This window comes from Branchiostoma floridae, chromosome 9, assembly GCF_000003815.2.
Source record: "Branchiostoma floridae strain S238N-H82 chromosome 9, Bfl_VNyyK, whole genome shotgun sequence".
NCBI classification, from domain to species: Eukaryota; Metazoa; Chordata; class Leptocardii; order Amphioxiformes; family Branchiostomatidae; genus Branchiostoma; species Branchiostoma floridae.
In genome coordinates this window covers 12,359,940-12,378,250 of record NC_049987.1, presented here as the reverse complement: position 1 = coordinate 12,378,250, position 18,311 = coordinate 12,359,940, and the positions used below count along the sequence as shown (strand labels likewise).

Genomic DNA, 18,311 nt, shown 5'->3' with positions numbered 1-18,311 from the left:
CCAATCTTTAATTTTACTGTAAACCTTTGGACATAGGTCTTTAATTCAGCTTTTGTCGTCTTTTCAGAAAAGCCTTCGGTGATAAATCGTAACCCCACACACAGGTAGTTTGGCCACATTTTTCTTCTATGTGTAATGTGGATGACAGCCTCCTCGCATGCATGACTCTCAGTACATTATGTATTGTGAACAATCAATTCAAGCACCCAGAACGTCGTTTTACGGTCCAAATGTGATCTAGTGAGTTGGTTGAACGACTGGAACGAACTATTCCGTTTTTCAGTCAGGAACGACAAATGTATGACTAATCCCTTCTGCTGTGGCCTGTCGTCAGCTGCTTTTAGCTACCTCCAGGCCTGCACTGATGACAGTTCTGTCACTATACAGAAATGACAATGCCTGAACCGTTGAAAACTTGCTTGAAGTTAAATGGTTTCTATTTTTTTACTTTCGGCGTACTGTTCCCCTCTTTATTTCTGCCTATTTATTGGAGAAATTTCATGTTCATCATATCATCATCTTGGGATCAAATGTCGCCAATTTGAGCAGAATGTCATCTCGTCTTGTTTCGCTGACTCGTCTGTTCTCTCAGGCATGACCCCAAGGAGGCCACGTTAAAGCAACTTAGTTAGCTATATATAGGCTGAGACGTCTCTCCGTTCTTCACGAGCCCATCTCCTATGTCTCTTCGGAGTTCTATTCTATTTGTTACGGATGAAATAGAGTGCCCGACCCCATCATCTGATAATGATACACCCACGTCCAACCTTCACAGTTCTCACTTCCGATTTACTTCTCATGCATTTCTTAAAAGCGTGGGTCGGGGGGCTGTATCGGTCTCTGCTATGTCTTAGCTCGAGTATTATCCTCCAATTAGAATATAGGAAGCCAAGATCAAGGTCACCAATGTCTCCTTTTTCAACAACACCGGAAGGCCTTGCGTCCCAACTACTCCCTCTCGTTCTCCTGTGTGTAAATTGCTTGTATCATATTATCTACACTTCCTCCTTCGACACATAGCAGTGTACCTGCACTCTTTTCTTTTCACGTTCTGTTGTCTTTCTTTTTGTCTCTAGTTGGCGCATTTGTTTGTTTTATTTTCAGCCGCAATACGATCTTTTCTTCTAGCAGTGGATCGTGATACCGTATACCTTGAGTACTCTCTCTCTCTCAGAATCATTCATCAGTGACTTCAGACCGATATGAAGTCACTGATGAACCCCTGAAAGCCGCATGATAGAGTTGGATGCATTCGAGACATTGTATTCGTTCCGTAAGGTCACACAAGGTTAATCCGTGCGACCTTGAACTGTCAATGTGTGGTTCAGAGGATTAGGTGCCAGGATTAGCTTACTATGGGGGAAATATCAAAGGTGCAAGTGTACAGTTACAGTAGCCAAGATAGAATGTACTTTACTTACAGTGAAATGTTCGCATGTTATAATATGTGTGTAGATCATCACATGGGTGTTACATTTACTATTCCGTTTTCTCTCCATTATTTTAACAGCAAGGTATTTAGAGGATTTCCTTGGTGCGACCTGATGGAAAACCAATAGTGTTTTCTAAGATGTTCTTCAGATCACGCCCTTTCTCCTTGCACCACAGGAAATCATTCATCAACCACTGATCCTAAAAGTGGAAGGGCTAGGCTCACGTTAGCCGGTCTTTCCTGACCACTTTGAGCAAGGTCGTTCTAAAGATCTAGTCAATCAAGAACGGCAAGCATGACGAAGGACCAAAATATTTGCCAAATATGTATCTCCCGATCAACTCTGTGTAAAACCATTCTGGAGCTGCCCCTATTTTAAGCAAACACGCATTTTGCGTTAGTTGTTTTCTATAGCTAAGGCTTCTTGCTCTTCTTTAATATGCCAGAACCTTGATTTCTAATGACAGGGCGTAATACTCTAGCCTTCGTGACAAATGAACTATTATTATTAAACCACAGCACGCTGTTCGTGCAGTATGGACGATAACACATGCACCTGTTCAGGATGTATCGTTAAAGTCAAGATCAAGGGTCAAGTTTGGATGAGGAGGTGTGTTCCGGTTTATGCCCACCTGCGGAATCCGTGAACAAACTGTAAACTTCCTTTTGTGGTCATCGATCATTCAGGTGCATAACACGCGTGTTTTTCCGTCACAATTAGCGGACCGCGAGTGGTAGCGTGTTATTTATCAATCTTTACAAACGTAGTCTGGAATCCGGCCTTTTTCCAGTGCCAGCACATAGGCTTCAGCTCAGGACCAACATCCCACCAAAGGCTTGTATCTCCTGAGGAAAAAGCACTGGCTGTATGAAAGGGAAATGGAGTAAAGGAAAGTTCGGTGTTAATTTTGATAATGATTAGCATATTACTGTTTGGGGGACAGAGAACACAAAAAAACCGAGGAGTTTAAATCCTTCTCGCGCCTTTCGCCACATAGGATGTCTACCTATATTTCATTTTTTGTGTGTGCAAGTACTGCCTGACATTATTTCTCACCTTTGCCTCCAGAAAGACCTATTCTCCAAGCAGTAGTAGTCGGAATTTTACCGGCTCGCTCCTCTGCTTGAAGAATATACATAGAGGCGGTTGGAGTTGAATGTCCATCATTAGGACAGTGTCACCTACAAGGCTGGGGCAGTAAAGGTAGTGGAAGTGATGCTGACCAGGCCGGTCCGCGATGGGGTCTGTTTAACCTAAGAGCGACAGGGTGTTACAGACAAGTCCCGTGTACCCGGCCTGTTACTGTGTTAGAGTTCAGAGGGAGACGGGAAGATGAAAATATCGCCTGCGGAGGGGAACGTCTTATCTTCCCATGGACGAGACAAAAGTTCCGCGTTTAGATAACGGGAGTGGGAGAGATAACATAAGTTGTAATCAAAATATCACAAAGTCGGTGACTGAAGCCACAGTTGTATGTGAAGGGCTGGGGCATGTAATGGCTGTCAAGAAGCTTCCTGGGGCAAGTCTGTCGCAATAGGTTGTTTCCAGTATCTAGGAGCAGCGCTCGTGTAAACCCCGCGCCGTGACATGTGGAAATGCTGATTTGTCACATTGACTGTATGCCAAGATCCCATTTGTGGTAAATATTTCTGGTCCCTCACTTGAAAAATTCGGGATATATCGATGATCCGATGACCAAAGAGACTTCAACTTTTTTTAAATGGTATATCGATGATAATACTTTTCGTGCTGTATGAGATTGAAAAAATTTGAAAAAAAAATTGAAAACCACTTGCATGACATGTCTGACATGTTGGCAGCTGTTTCTGCTCCAAGGAGGCAGCACTGTGCGGGGCGTGAGGCACGTGCCTAGAACATCAGTCCATACCTCAGGGTTTTATAGCAATGTGTATATCGTTATTTGGTATTTCTCAGGCGTGACTTTGGCTTACAAAGCTTTCTTAAAAATTCAACCACATTCGATAGAGTCTCTATAATCACGCAGCCCCACACAGTGTCCCAACGGTTTTGTAACGGAAGCCTGACGTCTTTCACCCTGCCAGCCGACATTTGACCAACGTCAGTCGAAGTCGTCCTGGATAAGTCGGCAGACTTCCTCCTGTTTGGTGTCAGAACACGAAAGTACGGGTGACTCAGAACTACTGCATTCGGCAGCGCAAAGGGTAACAGACGTGTCGTGTTGGTGGTCTGAGCGAAGCCAGTTTTCACCTATTAACGTTATACTGAATACATATACCAGGATCTCAGGAAAAGTTCAATTGCAAACAGGGCCGCACAGAGTTCGTTTCTCTAGCTGGATGAAAATTTTAGGGGAAAAGATAAGCGTAGAATTCTATCAGTTTTAGGCTACCATGCTGTACTAGTCCTTTAATGTACGAGTCCTACTTCTTCCTAGATGTATATACTATAGCAATTTTCCATCCTCATCCGTTCTGAATAAAACGTGCTTTCCAGGGCAGCCCGAAGCATGAGGGATGCTGACGTTAATCTGTACCGACAGGTTTACTCTGATTACCGGATCCCATGGCTGCAACGCGTGGCTATTTTGTAATGTCTTAATAGAATTTATTATCAACCTTTCCACGAACTGGTGGATACAGAATTTCATCTTTCCCATTTAAACTTGCTGTTGGCACCGTAGGTGTTTGGGCACCTTTCAATGCTAAGTAAGGTTCGTTGCATAGTTTTTAAACCATAATCGGTATCTTGTTTGATGTGTTGTACTAATACATATAAATAGTGAGTTTTATGATGTGACTCCATCTGTCTTCAGCGTGACAAATGAAGGACAAATTTGATGTGTTTTAGATTGGACAAATTCACACGTAGTGTCATTTCGTACGTGCACTTTGTTACAAGATATTGATTAATACATGTACAGGTATTCTCGACTGGAATTTAATGTCTAGGGTTACAAATTTATCGTGCTCATGCACAGGCATGCACAAGCCAAATCATATTCCTTTCGAAAAACTCATGTCGGGAAACGAAACTTCGCGTGAAGCCATTTTTGTTCGAGAAAGTTCATTAGATTGCAATTCTGTCATGGCTCGTGGTACATGGAATCCCTCAAATGTACAAGACAGCCAGGTTAACCTTGTGACGCCATCTTGGTGGGGATTCGTGGACTTACCACTGACCCTCTGCGTCTCAAACCACAAAAGTCCGCCCGGACCTGCCAACAATTCTGCTGACATCTGTTGCTAGTTTCTTTCAGTTTGGAGACTACAGAAAAACCTGTGAAGTTCCTAATTTAATAGCCGTGATGTTGTCGGTACCGTTTCATTCGGTCCGGATGGTGATGTCCCCTAGGTGACCCAACCTGACCCTGGTAATTGGTAGTTTCCTGGTTCTCACTGTTCTCAACTTGTAAGAGCCCTTGGGACGTGGGTCAAGAATCCCGCTTTGCTTTTTATCAGCACATGAACCAGCTATTTCATCTGTAACAGAGAAGAGCCCACTGAAATTTCGACCGTCTCTACTAAAGGCTTCTTCAGAGTTGAATGACCCGGAATTACCAATCACTTGGGACACGTGACCTTGTGGCCACATGACGTGCTGAGTTCTATATGAATATTACTATTCTCCTCTATCCCTGAAAAAAGGCAATGTGACAACCACGTTTGTATATATAGCCTAATTTACATCCGTCTTCATAAAAATTACGCTTTCAAACTATCATTCCGTGTGACTGGACGATAACATATCGTCTTACCGTTGACCTGTAGTTTGTAAAGATGCCAGTACTTCTACGTGCGAGAGTAAGGGGTGCTTAATTGTAAATTTAGTTGTCGCTGGGGGAAAGGTGCAGCCTTTCTTGGTTGTCATCAAGGCCATGCTGGAGGTCAGGTGGATTATCTTGACAGTCACAGGTTCGACTCCCACCAGGAGAGGCGCCCGTGATATTGAGAAGTTCCAGATCAAAGTCAGAGGAGTGCTGACTTGCAGACGACACCCCAGGCCGATGGCTGGCTCCTGGGCTGGGACCCAGGGAGTGTGTCGGCGATGAAGGAATTGAGAAAACAAGATTCTTAATATGAAATCAACGTAGAATTGGATTGTTTCAACGGTGAAAATCTAAGCAGCATCAGAAGTGAGAAAGTCAGAGTGCTGGGTTTTTCTCTTATCATTTTCTTACAACTGCTGAATTTACGAAAGTGACTAGACCACAGTATCTCCAGTGTTTCTAGTCACCAGACTTGACTCCGGCCTGTCTACCCTGATTGTGGTATCACTTCATGTTTTCTTTACGAGGGAAGCTTAGTCTGCTGCCTTTCCTCGTTGACAGCAACTTGAAGTTACAAACCTGACCTAGCGGCCATGCCAACCACAGTTGGAATGTTGATGAGAAGGTTCCCCACTTTCCGCTTCAGTCAGTCACAATGCCTCTATTTCGATAAGGAGTACATGTACTACTTTTATAATACATTTAACATAAAAGTAGTACATTTTGTACGCCAATATTACTAGTAGTTAAAATATATATTTTTAGTAACGTTAAGATTTGGTTATTATACTGGCGATAATCGGGCTAGGACGATAATAGGCGACAATGGAAATGGACAAAAGTCGAGAGGGCTTCGGTCGTGGAGAGAAAGAAACATTGAGACATACGGGGTTACATGGAAAGGAACACACCTATGCAAAAGTTGTGAATGAACCCATGATCCCTCTCCTACTCTACATGTGGCTCAGTGAGGAATCGGATATCCCCGGACCAGATAACAGAACATTGACCTGTGACCCATAAGAGGTTCTCAAACATGTTCGTAACATTTCTAACATGCCATTACCGAAACCCTGTCAGGCTGTCATCACTTTACGATTTGCTGTCGCTGAGACAACCGGAGGTACAAAACAACACAAGATGTTCTCTCTTGCAAGTCTCCAAGGCACTCTTGAGTAACTTTCATCCCTGGAGGCATGGGATAATAGGCAACATGTTTCTAGTTGCTACAACACACTGACAACGTGCTCCAGCTTTGGGTGTCTGAGTCGGAATCGCCAGTGCACTGGAGTCAGGAACTTGAGGACGTAACGGTTAACATGCTCGTAACATTAACATTACATATTGAACGTAAGAAAAAGCACTTTTCCAAATATGTCAGGGTGTATATTCTAACATTTTCAGGTTTCCCCGTTGTTATAACGTTACAATTATGCAGTAGTCTATCCTGGAAGGTTTTCTGTCCTACAAACATCTGCTTGCAGGTAACGTTAAGCTTCAGTTGTTCTGAACTGCACAATGATTTGTGGGTGACCACTTGTTTCCTGAATGGCCCACGGAAATCACCACTCCTCCTGAGTGTGTACTCAGCAATCTGAGCCTGTTTATCCGGACTTCACGTTCATCGATACTTCAGGGGACCAGTCAGTGTATAACACAGCAGTGGAAGATGTAGTGGTGTATGGTGTTTGGCTTGCTGTTGTTAGCATAGCTTGGATTTGTTGGGCACTTGAGTTTCCTATTGGCATGAACGCTCTTTGTAACTGTGTACTTTTGCATATCATATGTGTGCATATGACCCTTCTTTTGGTACTTGCTTCCATTGGTGGTCATGTTAAGTAAGGAGTAGCAAATCCAAAATAATGTCAAAGCATATGAGTCACAGATGTCCTTGGTCAAAGTAAAAGTTAATTTTGTAATGGCCTTCTTACTTGGTCAGTGGCTGATGAATAATGTTCTTAAGTTACTTTTATCAGAGCTGCTTTCTTTTCTAATATCTTATTATCAGAGAATAATGAAACTTTCAAGGCTACAGGGTCAATGACCTTTGTTAGTAAAGAAGTCCATATATCCGTGACACCCAAGGCGTTGGTATGCTGCTGAACCCCTTGACCAGGGCATTCTTGGTCAAAACAGTTGGATCTTTCACCACTTTGGAAAGTCAAGGTTGAACAGATGAAGGGGTCACTGAACTTATACATGTTATATAAGTAAGGCATTGAGGCTGGGAGATTGCTGTCTACAGCCTTTGTATGGTTCATGTGTAAGCAGGTGCCCATTGGTTAAGCATTTAAAAGTTCAAAGTAGTACAGATGATTGTTAGATATTCACATTCACAACAAATTAATAGAATTAACATTGTACAGGTCTATTATAATGTCAGGCATAATGACTAAGAGCCAGTTGTTTTCACCACTGGAGGGTGTTTTGAATGTTTTCAAATGCATAAATATTTGTTTAAAAGATCTACATCTTTTAACTTTGGAGGGATTTTTTTAAGACAAGTTGATCATCGTCTTCGCACCTCTTGTGTACACTTCTCACCTGAGCAAACTGCAGAAAGTTAACCCTAAATACAGATTTCATGCTTCTTACATGTAGATCCACATAAATTCCCCCCAAAAAAATAAATGCATTTAGCTAAGCCTCAAGAATACTAGTGCATACCTAGTATGCACTAGTATTCTTGAGGCTTAGCTAAATGCATTTATTTTTTTTTTAAATATGGTACCGTTATAGTGTTTGGAAAAAAACAACTAGCGGTACTGTGAATCTTATATGGTACTCAAACTCTGTATTGCTTGTAGTCCATCCACCAGCAACCAAATGAAGATGGTTTATGATGATCAATGTATTTTGATTTGTATTTTTACATTTTGATTTTAGCATTTAGTATGAACAGTCTGTCCTGATATCAAGTCTTATTTCGCCAAAAAGACACAAAGAACTGCTGTACTTTGACATTACTTCAAGTCATTTTGCCTACAGGAGAGAGACAGAGACAATATTGTTTCAGATCTGTCCTGCTGAGAAGTCAATGAGGCAGGTAATCTTTGCCTGATCTCTTTACACCTGGATTAGACAGTTTTCACACCTTTCAAACAAAGGGGTTGATTGTGTAGGAAATCATGCATAATCAAATTACAGCCTTGTTTTACCAGTACACATCTACTTGTTTTAACCTGCTCTATATCACTTTTGCCATGTCTTTGTTTGTGCATAGGTCTAACGTTATATTCCAAATAGTTACGAGACAGGAAAAAGGCCAGTGAACCTTTTCTCCAAGTAGAGGTTGGGTCCCAGGTAGTTGTGGTGGCATGGATTTCTACCTCTGTGACAGGAGCAAGCCGGAAAAAATCCTCCTGCAATCCCAATGTCTGCTTTGAGAATACAGTGAACCTGAAAACCTCCTGTACATGTACATAGCCTGGGTACCATCCGATTTCAAGCTGGGCTTCTTGCACTCGCTGCCCTATACAAAAAAAAAATTGTTTGGGGTAAGTTGTCTCGCTAGCCAAAACGGATGGTACCCAGGCTATCCTGTACATTCCCCTATACATTAACATGTAATACAGGTATGTGACAACCGTAGGAGTAAGGCTAATTACTACAAATGGACAAGGATGCAAAGTAATTTTCTTCCCAAAGAAATCTCCTCCTTTTCCACCTCTGTTATCATATCTTGCACCACCACAACCTCCCACACAGTCAGGAGGTTCTGCTAATTGCCAGGACAAGTGTTTCTGATTTCTATGTAGGTCAGACTGGCTGGTGCCCCCAAGCAAGGCAACCACCATTCACTCATTGTGTAGGAAAACTTTCCTGATTGGATTATCCTAGTCAACATCAAACCCTTGTGCTGCTTTAGAAGGACACTACCATGTGGGAACACTTAGGCCGCATCAGGTTAATGACCTGGTTGTAGACTACATCTGGGGTACTTATCTTTGGACTTGAAAGAGTTTGGAAGCAGTACTTAGTAATATTAGTAGTATCAGAGTTTAGTATATGATGTTAGCAGGCTGTAGCATTCATTGTTGCATAGAAAAGAATCATCAATGTTTTGCATAAATACCTAACGTTATGTCTCTTTGTATTAGAAATACTTGCGTAAACTACAGCACAATTCAGGCATCCAGTGTTTGTAAATACTAATATGTATGGAATAAAAAAGGAATCATCACCATCATGTAGACTACGACTTGTACAAAGTGATTCTAAACTATAAAAGTGAGCAATATCTGGTGGTCAATTGAAATTTCCCATTTTCTTTTCACCTCTCAGATTTCAGGTGTGAACTCTGAAGACCTAGTAATGAACTTGTTATGGCTAAATTGTGCTGGCCTGGTTTGGGTTAATGCCAGCAGGGTGGCTGCCACCCAGGAAAATCAATTCAACTCAGATGGACTCAGCAAGTCTTGTGGCTGTAAAGTTGGTCCCTGGTCCAAGCAGGGTGTTGACCCCATCACAGCTGTATCTGGGATGGATAAAACATAGCCAGGGGGCCCAAACAGGAATCCTTGCTTCTAATTTTGTGTGAACACATGAAGAAGGTGTGCAGTGTTGAATCTATGAAACCCTAGATGGGTGGGAAAAAGTAAGAGAATACTCAAGTTGACAGTGCACTAAAATTACACTAATGTTCAAGAGCTGCCCCAGTTTATGTTTGTGATAGCCTGGTATCCAGCCATATTATGGCTGCCAACTCTCTTCTGTCCTTTCTGTGGCTGGATACGAGGCTATGTTTGTGAGGTGTCTACCTCTGTACTACTGCTGCCAAATTTTACTTAAAGACAATATACGTTAAACAAGTGAATGATAACCGTATACATGTACAACAGACTAGATATGAGTAGATAGATTTATTGTATGCTGTCAATGATACTTGCTTTACGTATCACGGGATGGCATTAGCTGTGCTCTTCAGTGTAGGAAAATCCCTGTCAAATCTACATCCTTACTCATCTGCATGTACATGATAAGACTTTAATGGAAAGTTTTTACTTGGAATTATTCTGTATATTGACTTTGGTTTGAAAAGGTGTTGTATGTCATAGCTTTGTTGCTGTTGTCTAGTTTTGTTTATTGTGATAAGGCATGATATGCAGTTTAGTCTATTTTGTGATTTCTGAATTGCTTTCTTTTGATCAAACGTAATGTGTAAGCTTCTGTTTCATAACCCATTTCTACTGAACCCCAATATCACAGTAATTGTTATTCCTGTAGTGTACAATTCGTTTACTGAATATTTACTGTCTTTTTACTTAGTTGAAATCGATTTTCTTTTTTGTCTTCAATATTCAGCAATATTTGTTTTGAACAAAATATTGCGTACATGGGCATATGTAAAGGATCGGAATAGGAATGTCAATGTAAGATAGTCTTCCCAGTGGTCTAAGTTGGCATTGATAAGTGTAATTTGTCTGTCGAAATTGTCTGCATTCTTTCTCCTAAGTGTTGGTCTTCACTGGCGGATCCAGGGGGAGGCGCGCCAGGCGCGCGCCTCCCCCTTCAGCTAGCAAAAAAAAAGAAAAAGGCAAGATAAACCCAGGCTACGAGAGGTCTTCGGAAATTATGCCAAGAATATTGACAACGTTATAAAACTAATATACTTACTTGAAAGGAGATTTTCTAGTAATTATTTAGAGAAACTTGCAGTTTGCAATTACTAGTGGGTCTTTCGAGTCACGTAAACTTACGGTAAATTTCTCCCCATGAAACTGGTGGGTCGCTGTAAGCCAAAATCGGCGCTCAAAGATATAGAAAGAGCGTGGAAATTTCTTAAGATCACCAGAAAATCAGCGGAAGTTAATTATTTTTGATAAACTGGTGATTTATATCGTCCGTCATCGGCTTAGAGAGACGCAACCGGTCAACCCCGCCTTGGGAAAATCGGCGTCGTGCGCCGACACCCCCCTCCCCACTCCAGTTGTGATCAGTCGCCGCGGTGACCGTGCTGACGTTTTTGTTGTCATTTTCCCCCGATTAATCGTCATCAATTGCCACCGCAGAAGCAAAAAGAGTCCGAAATACATGCAATTTCAAATGCGTAAGACACTTTCAAAATCGTCTCCGGCAAGCCGCTTAGATCCCACCAGATTTCTATGCGATTTTCATGATAGGAGCGCGAGCCGCTTCGCGGAGAAAGGCAAATCGGCAGCCAGGTACAAATAATTTTGCGATATTGTTTGGCGTCATTTATGAATATTAAGAAGGAGGAACTAGCCTTCGTTCGGTGTGTCCTCAGTGGTAGTTGCTAAAAATAGTAAAAAAATTGTCCCTAACGTGAACTAGACAGCCACAGACATGACAAAAAGTTAGTGTTAGTTTGCTTCTCAAATTTGCTCATAGATGGCTCTAAAATCCACCAGAGAGCCTCTATTTCTTAAAAATTTTCTGGGGGAGGCCCCCCATACCCCCCCAACGAGAGGGGGGGGAAAACCCCTCTCGTGCTCTCCCCCCGCGCAGCTTGCGCTGCGCGGCCGTGGCCTTCGGCCGCGTCACGGGTGCGCGCCCCCCCCTTACCAAATTTCTGGATCCGCCAGTGGTCTTAGAATTAAGTGCACAAGAGTCATACAGGATCCCCAGAGGTGCAGATCCAGGTTGTGATAGACAGAGTAAATAAACCCAGGAAGGACACTTTACTTACTGTCCTGATGGAAAACCACCAGGGGAATTCAGTTTGTTTTCTTGACTTTGTCAATAAATTCTTTACAGTTGGTTGCAAATCCTCTCCCTGTTTAGCAATTTGCTGCAAGTGGGATCTCAATTACCCGCTAATGTGTTACTTACTGTTAGGAAGATACCACATTTGTCTCCAGCCCCATTTTCTGTATGCCAAGCAGAGGTTAGGCTCTGGCTCTTTTTGAATGTTTTTTAGTCATTTTTATCAGGCTGTCTATTTGTAAGTTGTTTTGTTGATGTCTTGCGACCTAACTCTGCAGGTACTGGCCCCAGGGCAAGACATCAACAAAACGATACAAAATAGAAAGTTTTCTGTGGAGATTTATCTTTTGGGCTGAGGTGTGGGAAATTTTTCTTGTGACCAGTAATGTTTGGTGACGCTTTCTTGTGTTTTCATCCCTGCGATTCTTACATTTGTACATTGCATTATACCTAGTTTTGTACTGAAAAAAGGAAGTTTGAAAATGTTTATACCCTGTGTGTTAACAATGCATTGCTGTTTTCCCATGTCCAGGTATCTCTGCAGCATCCCTACGCAGCTTCCATGTCCATGGTTGTGATGGTGAACACGTGACTCTCCGCTGTCCTCATGGCACCACCATCAGCATCCAGCGTGCCATGTACGGCCGTCAGCTGTCCAGTCTGGAGATGTGTCCGTCCTACGCTCTCAGTGCAACGTTATCGGCAGCTGAGGCAGCCAGAGCTGCTGCACAGAGACTTCCCATCAAAGAAAACACAAACTGTGATTCGCCCACATCTTTACAGGTACAGCCCATCAAAAATTTATTTCCTTGTTAGATATTGAAATGGTCACCTATTATCTCACACAAGCTGAAATCAAAGCATGAAAATATATCACAGTTGAGTGTGATTCCTTTCTGCTTTTAGCCCCTTACTATGCATAGAAGTTTACTTTGTTTTTAATGCTACATGTAAATTGAAAGATAAAGGAAACAGGTGATAGACTGTATAAGAAAGTTCATTTTTAATACAATGCTGGCATCTTGTAGTTGAAATTTATCTATCCCTTTGTTATATTTGTCTTGTTTCAATTTCTTTTCATTCTAATGATCCTCCATTTCAGTACATCATTTCAGATACATTTATTTACTGGTAATCAATTCTCCAGAGCCACCTCCTTGTTCAGACAGAAAGGCAGGAACTATACCATACCCCTAGGCACCTGTTATACACCAAGTGCCACACAAAAGAACTGGTGTATGAACCCCTCCAGTGGGCTGTTTTCTTGGTAATGATGCGCATCCACATTCAATCAGTAGATAATTGGGTTGATTGTGCTTTTAAACTTGAGCAGTTTGGACTATTGTTCTCTTTCTCTCTCTTGCAGTCCATCAATTGTTCACATTGCAATGAATTATTCATACCATACATGGCTAATCTACCAAGTCTACAGCTGCCTCATTTCCATTATACATTGAAGCACAATCTCAACTTATTAAATATTGGCTTAGACTACAAAACCTTCCAAACGATAGAATAGTTAAAAAAGCTTACGATTTTGCTGTTGAACAAGAACAGGACTGGGCCGTACATGTACAAGACATATTGTGCAGACACGGTTTCCAAAATGTTTGGTTAAACCCTGCAGTTGACACCAAACATTTTGGAAACGTGTTCAAGGAACGTCTGAAAGACACGTTTGTTTCTGGCTGGAGGCAAGAGATAAGAAATTATAGCAAATTGCAAACCTATTCTAAATTCAAGACCAACTTCACTCTCGAAAAGTACCTTTCATCAATTCAAAATAAATCATTTGTTGCTAACATAACAAAATTGCGAATTAGTGCACATTGTTTGGAGATAGAAAAAGGTCGATATAATAATATACCAGCCACTCAGAGACGCTGTCCTACTTGCAATCATGGTATCGAAGACGAACTACACTTTCTATTATTATGTCCCACATATACTGAGGAAAGGCAGAAGCTTATGGACGTTATCAACAAGACTACAAACATAACATTACCTAAGACAAGTTCAGAAACTTTCAATTTACTCATGTCATGTCCTGATGCAATTTCCTTGTACATAGGCCAATACATATCTACTGCTCTTCAAAAAAGGAATCGTATTGACACAAACACTTGATGTTAACTCTGTATCGTGTACCACTATGTTCTAGTATATACCTGTTTCCCATGAATTAATCCGCTCAGCTAAAGTAGCATAGCGACGAGTCATTTGTTACATAGAACCCTCTTACCAAAAAGGAATCGTACTGACACAAACACTTGATGTTAACTCTGTATTGTGTACCACTATGTTCTAGTAATACCTGTTTCCCATGAATTAATCCGCTCAGCTAAAGTAGCATAGCGACTAGTCATTTGTTACATAGAACCCTCTTACCATTGTTATGTATAAGCAACCACGTAGATATTAGTTTTGATGTTCTGTACATGTATTACACCCGAACTTGCCATACATTGTACCCGTACAATTGTTGCGCAATAAAGATCATTCATTTCACCTCAGAGGATGCATGCCAGCTGGAGAAAATGAAGTGAAGAAGTCTGTATGTCTCAAACATGGTAGATACAATGTACTATCTGTTGCACTTATGTAAAAGCTTTGGTTTTTTTCAAGGTACCTGCCATTTGCATATGGCCTGTAATGCAGCTAGTGAATGAAGATATAAGTTGTGCAGAACATACTGCTGTAATATATAAAGGTATGGCCCTGTAGCCTTTTCCAGCCGACCAGAAAATTACATGTGTTCCCTGAATGTTCTACCTCCTACCCTAAACAGGCTCACATTTTCACAACAAACTACAACCTTGGTAAGATAAGGACCATCTGTTTTCTATGGAAGAACATCGGACTTGTCAAAGCTTAAGGGGCAAACTTCAACCCCCCAAAATTGAACATATAATTACAGCATAAACATGAAAAGGCTGAGACAGAAGAATTTATTGTACTAAGGAACATTATGATAAGAATGTAAGGATCAATGTATAAAAGTGATGGAAGGAGATTAAGCTGTTGCTCTTTCTTTCGTGACCACCACAAGTCAATAAAACTCAAGGGAAACATTGCAACACAGATCGGGAAACAATTATTGAATATAACATGGTTTGGTAGATCAGAAAACAACAGTTTGACAGGAATACATTACACCACAGTTGGTTTTGGACATACAATATGACAAGTTTGTTTCAAAATGGGATTGATTGATTTCTGGAAAGTTAAGTACTCAAAGCATGGGATGTCACTGTATCACAGATTGATAACTTCATGGTAAATGAGCTTGTAGCTGTATTATTGATTCTATACCTTCACCTGGGATGAGGTTCCAAGATCACATTAATATTTCAATTACAAATACTGATCTATAGTGGTGGGGTCAATACTTCCCAAATTCCTGGTATGATATGGTAGTAGACCTTTTGGTCTCACATTAAATCACAGGTAAGGGTCAAAACTACTGGAATTCAATGATGGGGGTGTGAATGCTGTTCAGTTTGAAAAGTTCACTCGGGGTGGTTTCAAAACAGATTAGATTCATTCTAAGGCAAGAAATTTGTCTCCTAGGAGCTGTATGCTCTTGAGTTCTAAGTCATAATTCCCTCAAAATTCACTGCACATTTGCAAGTACTATAACATTCCTATGCTGCAATATATTTACATGTATTGTACCAGATTGCATTGTATATACTATTGTAGACTCTATGCACAATGCCAGTTTTATCACAGAGATTTGTTGTAAGGCCATGTCAAGCAGTAATGTTTTCACTTTCAGGAGAAAGTATTGGTCACACTTTAGACCTGTGTTCCTACCCATAAAAGCTCCTTGCTCCTATAGTTGAGTATTTTGAAGTCTCATCTGTAGCTCCTGTTGATGCTGAGAAAATGTGGAAGTCATTTCTTGTCTTGACCTCTGTGTGCTCAAGGTCAGAAGGTTAATAGCATTTTCCATGGAGAATGTATTTCACTCCCCAAACAGCCACTAGAGTGTGACCCACCAAACCAAACATGATAGACAGTGCCAAAGTAGTCTTCTACCATGGGAGTACGCAAAATGGGTAGGCTGTCCAGGCCAAAATTGGAGAATCCAGCTTTTGTTTAGTTTGCTATGAACGAGTCAAACTTCATATAAAGTAAACATAACTTTGGAGCAGCCAAAAAAATTTTGCCGCCATGAACTAGATTAAGTATCGATATCACGCCCAGACCTTGGCATGCTCTTTTCATTTTCTCTAGTTCTTTCCATATTGTTTTCATTTTCACCCTTTCAGTTCATTTTTCTTAAAAGACATTGACAATGTAATTATAAGGTTGAAAAATAGCATGATGAGGGCAGGTCCAGGTTGTGTAATTCCTCTACATGGCTGACCCTGGGCCCCCTGCTCTAGCCTGGTCCATAGAAAACTCATTTGGTAGCCAGATTGGATGGAGGCCAAAAGAGCACAGAACAGTGTTTGTCAGTTTACTTTTATCAGTGTTCTAGCCTAAGGCTGAAATTTTTTTCGTCCCCAGGATTTTTAATGGAAATCCTGTTGAATGCACAACAATTTTGAATTCTAGACCTTTGAAATGCTATTTCCTTTCATTTGAGGAGCAAATTTTGCTAGTAGGAGAGTAACCAGCTACTGTGTAACAACTCCCTCATGTACCCTTGGTGCAAGGTATTTCCTATGGATTACATAACTGGAACTGCTCCAACGATTTTCCATATCTGAGCAATCCTGGACTGTATAGCTGTAAGTCCTTCCTGGCATTGGGCCATGACAACTAATGTAATAATTGCAATAGCAAATAATGTGAAACATTCTAGTTTCTGATACTAGTAACTGGTAGATATCATATCTGCCTTATCACAGTTACAGCCACCTTGAAAAATGCTGAATGAATACCAGAGCAAAAGACACTGCCAGCCTCCAATGTATGTGAAGGTATTAGTAGTACCAGGATAGTCTATAAGGCCACAGCAAGTAAATTTTATGGATGACATCCGCGCGCTCATTAATTTTTGCCTGATTTCAGAAAAAAAAACAAGAATTTTTTTCTTCTTCAGGGAAGGCCGGATGGACGAAAATGGGTAAAGGTTGTGTTATCATTGAATATAGAATTGACACTAGAGACTCTGTAGCATTGACTGTAGTTGCAGAGGTGCAATTTGATAGTTAGCTGTAAAAGTGGCACAACTATGGAAGCTATGACTATGAGTGCAGTTGCCAACATGGTTAATGATACCAGTCTATCACACTAGTGTCACTTTAGCTACGTATACACTGGTGCACTTCTTAAGTACAGGTCTGGAATGAATGCCTTGTTGACTGCGATGCCATATTTTGTCACTTCAAGTCTTGTTACAACGTCTATTTTGAGAATTTGCCATCTTGTTTTTTTTACCCATCTTGTTTTTTTTTCGCCCTATCTCATTATTTTTGCAGTCTGCAGAGGATGTCATCCATAAAATTTACTTGCTGTGGCCTAAGTATAAGCACAGTTTATCAGGCTGGTACCAGAAAACATGTGACAATAACTTATAAAGTAGATGTTTTGTTTTTTCTTCTCTCAGAAAATGCTGGATGAATGCCAGAACAAGAGACACTGCCAGGTCCAGGTACATACTCAGGTGTTCGGTGTTGACCCCTGTCCGGGTACCAGCAAGTATCTAGAGGTCAAGTACAAGTGTAAACCAAGTAAGTTCATGTTGATTTTTTAAATAATGACCTTCTAATGGTGACATTGTATTAATACATGTGAAATAATCTGTAATGCCACCAATTTTATGACTGACTGCAAGACCAGCAGGGTTGGATAGGATTACAAAGCATAGGTACCGTATATGCCAGTGTATATACTCAAGGATCATCTTCTTTTTGTTACCATAAATTGACCCATCTTAGATCTAGAGCAACAAGCTACACATTGAGAAACATAACAAAGCAAAACAATATGTCCAGACTGTTGTGAAGCAGTAATCTGGGCTGTAGTGACAGCTGCACTGTTGTCTTCTAGTGTATCTGTAAGACATTAAGGTGTCATGACATGATAAGACATGATGTTTACATACCAGAGCCCTGTCTCAGGTGAGAGAGATGGGCACTGACATGTAAAGTCTGAGTCTGTCAGGCCGCGAAGATCAAAGAGTTCTAAGTTATTACAAAAGTTATTGGAAAGTCATTCCTAGTTTGTGGGTCCTGAGAGGTATGATATGCTGTGACACTTCCTGGATTATCTGAACAAGGTTATGTATAGTCATTTTCAAGAGGCATTCCAGATTCTATGTTCATGGAGGAAAAGTGTCCCTAGTCCTGATTTCCCCTTGTTTGGACAAGTGTGCTATGTCCAGCTTGACAGGAAAGATAAAGCATCAAGGTTACCAAAGATAATAGCCAAGAAAGTGGGCCATTTGTGATTCTTATAGAAGGTGCAGATAGAAAGAAGACATACATTTTTGTACCACAGGGCTTGATCAC

The 18,311-nt window shown here is 41.0% G+C and overlaps 1 protein-coding gene across 1 annotated transcript in view; it reads left to right on the top strand.

Moving 5' to 3' along the window:
* The window catches only part of LOC118422475 (protein eva-1 homolog C-like), an 89,151-nt gene that overhangs the window by 8,566 nt on the left and 62,274 nt on the right, over positions 1-18,311 (top strand). Inside the window, exons 2-3 of the mRNA XM_035830084.1 lie at positions 12,380-12,630; positions 17,408-17,531. Coding sequence (XP_035685977.1) covers positions 12,380-12,630; positions 17,408-17,531 — 375 coding nt within the window. The remainder of the gene's footprint in view (positions 1-12,379; positions 12,631-17,407; positions 17,532-18,311) is intronic.